The sequence below is a fragment of the Haplochromis burtoni genome, unplaced genomic scaffold, assembly GCF_018398535.1.
Source record: "Haplochromis burtoni strain Fernald_Lab_line unplaced genomic scaffold, NCSU_Asbu1 Contig_182, whole genome shotgun sequence".
In the NCBI taxonomy this organism is placed as follows: Eukaryota; Metazoa; Chordata; class Actinopteri; order Cichliformes; family Cichlidae; genus Haplochromis; species Haplochromis burtoni.
Window position 1 is genome coordinate 672,173 of NW_024582543.1, and position 4,065 is coordinate 676,237.

General features: G+C 40.1%; 1 protein-coding gene across 2 annotated transcripts in view; it reads right to left on the reverse strand.

The window, feature by feature from the left end:
- ggt1b (gamma-glutamyltransferase 1b) overlaps positions 1-3,730 on the reverse strand; it is a 9,186-nt gene extending 5,456 nt beyond the window's left edge. Inside the window, exons 1-7 of one of the 2 annotated variants that reach the window (XM_005934641.2) lie at positions 3,288-3,730; positions 2,386-2,560; positions 2,159-2,289; positions 1,944-2,033; positions 1,509-1,701; positions 1,260-1,420; positions 684-833 (exon numbers count right to left, since the gene is read on the reverse strand). In XM_005934641.2, coding sequence (XP_005934703.1) covers positions 684-833; positions 1,260-1,420; positions 1,509-1,701; positions 1,944-2,033; positions 2,159-2,289; positions 2,386-2,552 — 892 coding nt within the window. In that variant the 5' untranslated portion in view covers positions 2,553-2,560; positions 3,288-3,730. The remainder of the gene's footprint in view (positions 1-683; positions 834-1,259; positions 1,421-1,508; positions 1,702-1,943; positions 2,034-2,158; positions 2,290-2,385; positions 2,561-3,287) is intronic. The other variant, XM_042225787.1, reaches the window with a different exon arrangement.
- Between the last annotated feature and the right edge of the window lie 335 nt (positions 3,731-4,065).

The following is a 4,065-nucleotide window of genomic DNA, read 5'->3' on the forward strand; positions in this document are numbered from 1 at the left end:
AGGAAAGGAAAGGAAAGGAAAGGAAAGGAAAGGAAAGGAAAGGAAAGGAAAGGAAAGGAAAGGAAAGGAAAGGAAAGGAAAGGAAAGGAAAGATAAATATCTTTAAAGGAAGATTTGGGATCTAATCGTTAGAAGAAGAGACTGTCTCTGACCTAAAAAGTTACTGAAGCAGGGAGACAGTGTCCTCCCAGGCAAATATTTTAGATATTATAGCATTCCCCAACCAACAAGGTCAAGGTCAACTTTATTTATATATCACATTGCCAAAAGTCCATGCTGCACAAAGTGGAGCATGGAAATAGCATCACAGATGTAAAACAGACAATTATCTTTGGATCTTCACTACTTCAATAAAATTAAAGCTCTTTTAACCCAAATGGGCCCCACACTTTCAACCTGGAGCACTAATTTAATTTTGGCATAGTTATCCCATATCTATATGATAGTTCACTGAAAATCATCCCAAAGGTAGATCTGTGCTTTATCCCGTCATTCCAGCTGCTCTTAGGTAGCAATAAGTCAAAGGTGCTTTTTATTGAAGTGAGACTGAAGAGATTTAGTGCACAGTAGATCAGCTTGTTGAGTCTTTTCTGAAAGACTGACTGGTAGTATGAAGGCAGCTCACATAAAAGCTTATTCTATCCCACTCGGGATGTTTTTTTGGACAAAGCATCAAGGCTTACCATTCAAGATGTTTAATATCAGCGAGAGCACAGGGCCGCTAGCGGGGGCATTGGGAACAACCATGGTGTACTCCCCCACGTTCACCCTTAGAGGGTTCTCATCCAAGACAGGCGTATAATCCTGCAGATCCTCCATTGTGATGATGCCGCCTAAACAGATTGACAAACACTGTGAACACACACTTGGACAGAACTGCTGCGTTGCACAAATCCTCTTTATCGTGAAAATTAGATGTGCATAGAGGTGTATGTAGCTATTTAAAGACTAAATATAAAGACTTTTTATGGAAACTGCGTATATCGGGTTTTCTAGGTACAGAAACATGATTTTAATTGCAGAAACTGCTGTTCTCATAAGTCTAACCCTTTGACTGTAAATCTCAAAACTGGGAAGATAGTTGCGACTATCAGCACAGGAGAACTGAACGTTTGCTGCCAGACTCAAATCAGTTCAGTCCTGATGTTAAGTGCTGGTGAATTTCTATATATGTGACTCCAACTCATCTGTTTTCTCGTTCAATTAAAATGTCTGCTTATTAGTGTTAAAAACTATACTTTGTAAAATAAAAATAGTACCTGCTGCCTGGATATCTGCCACAAGCTTCTGAGCCAATTCTCCCTTGTAAAAAGCATCAGGACCCTCTTCGGCTATTTTTCTATAGGTTTCCGCGAGCTTGGTAAATTTAACGGTTTCATTTTCTTTTAGGACGTCGCTTTTCTCCCCGCAAAAAACTTGACTGAAAGAAGAGAAGATGATTTACAATGGCTTTAGTCACTGTCTAAATAATATCACAGTTTTTATGGGGATAGTTCCCTTCTTCTCACCACAAGGTTGGGTCCTGCATGATGGTTTGCTTATTACTAGACAAAGCTGAGGCAAGTGCCTTTCCCAAAGGAAATCCTTTCTCTGCAAGTTCAATGCTTGGCATAAACAAGTCTTTCCAAGGCAGTTTTCCATGTCGCTGATGTGCCATCTGGTAACCTCGAATCTCCCCTGGCACAGCAATCGCCAACCCTCCTAATAACAATGAGGATCAGGCACAAGGAAGTCTTAAAGATTTTATTTTGGTGCACTGAAGCTCTTTAGAGGTTTTTTAAAATAATTTTTAATCTAAATGATTGTTTAATTATTTATTTCACAAGCAAATCTTTAAGAAATTACACTCTCTGACACTGATCACCCCTTTCTCCATCACAATCACAAAGTCATCAGCTTCCCTCAGTTTGTTGCCATGTCAGATAGTGCTGGTTAAACATTACCTTTCTGGGATAGATCTGTACTGTTCCCAAACATGTTTTCTGTTGCGTTGCGTGGTGCCGTCTCCCTGGCATCAATGGTCTCAACTCTCCCTGTGCAGGTCAGGAAAAGCATTTAGGGGCCCAATGAAGTGGAAGCTTTATGGGTTTGTTGTGTTAGTGACAAAGTATAAGAACAGAGTATTTGAAGTAAAATGCATTTAAGACGGAGGGTGTACCAGTCTTTGCATTATAGATGGTGAAGAAAAGTCCTCCTCCGATACCCATACTATGAGCATTCATCAGTCCAACACACAAAAAAGCAGCTATAGCAGCATCTACTGCAGAGCCCCCTCTCTTCAGCATGTCCCTGAGGTTTGAAATAAAAAGGAGACAAAGTGGGAAGGGAAAGTGCTGGAAGTTTTACAGTTAAGATCCTCCGAAGTATCTTGTGGACAGATCTTACCTGCCAATCTCTGAACATGGTCCAGCGTCTGCTGCCACAGCTGCCTTAGAGTACCCCCTCTCACTTTTTGTCCCCCTTCTCCCCACACCAAAGTAGACGCCCACAAAAGTAGCAGCTGCTGCCAGCAGCAGTATTGTCAGTGCCACAATTATTGTCTTCTTTTTCATTTTTATACCTCAAACACAACAAATAATTTCTTTAATACCTCAGAAGACTTGGCTTGTATTTTAAAAGTTGCAATGTTGAGCTAAAACAAAGCAGCAGGAACATGCAAAACACTGAGATTATACATCCTCTGACAGACATACAATACATGTTTAAATACTTTGTGCAATGTGAAACCAAACACGACTGCTCGCACCTGTACCAGCTACATAAAGAGGTTGTAGATGAAATTAATTCAGCAGAGAGAAAACTAAAAATATATATCATGTCCAGTGGCTTGGGTAAATAATTTAGAAATTTAGTCATCATTATACAGCTACGCTCATCATGTATTCCCATTTGATCCAGGTCAGCAATGCCAGTTTGAGGAAAAGATTTGTAGATTTGATAAGTCTGAGGCACAAGATTTCCAACGTTGTGTAATATTAACATAACCACAGTAAGAGCCCTAAGAGAATCCATTTCTAATACTTCCCTGAAAAAACGTCTTGGAAATTGTAGCCTGCAAAGCTTCACTACACGAATAAAACCAGAGAATGTGACGGGAAAGCAAATTAATAGCTGCGCAGCACATTTAATATTAGTGCACATCAGTATAAACTGACTAGTTATACAAAGCTGTCGTCTGTTTTCACACCTCACACACAAAATAACTTCAATAAACTGAAAACGGCCCCGTTCTTCAATTTAAATTGAACATTTTGCTTTCACAGATATGAATCAATGACCTCTCTTACTTCAGTTCCTCTCGGGGTCTCAGCAGCAGGCTGCACGCTGTGCCACGGTCTGCAGGAGTTGAACGGTAAAAGGCTCACTCAAGGTCTCGATGTGTGATTGTCACAGAGTAGTTAAACTTTAAACCATCCCACCATAAAACACCATACTTGTGTTTTTGATTGGGGTGAAAGATGCAGGCAGACGAAAGTATAGAAAATGAAAGAAAAAAAAAACCTTAGACAGCTGCTTTCAAATAATTAGTTTTCTGTATTCAAGCAACTTTCTAATATCCACAGACAACTGCACAACCCTGGAGCTGAGAGTAAGAAATAATCGCCAGATGAAAGGCTCTTTATCTGTGGTAATACTTTATCTGTGAAAAAGATTAACCAGCAGTAGCCTCAGTTTGCTGATGGTTCACTTTAAATAAATGCCAAACGTTTTATAGTTAACACAGGACCTGTTTCCTTCTCTTAAGTAACGCAGCGCCTGCAGGAATGTCATTGAGTTTTTTTTCTTTCTATGACTTCACACAAAACCTAATATTTAGGTTTTTAAATAAAGTGCCTTCTCATCGGAAAAGTGAAGGCTTTCTCGGCTGCGAGGGAGAAGATCTGCCATGAGGCGAGGAAACAAACTCTCTGAACAAACTGCAGGAGAACCATGTGAACGAGTGCAAAGCTGACTGAGGAAGGTCAGTTAAGTAAGCATTCAGGCCGAAAGCAGCAGGGACACGATGGATTACCTTCTTATGTAAGAAAAATTGTGTATGTTTCTGTTCTGTGTCCTGTGTACTGT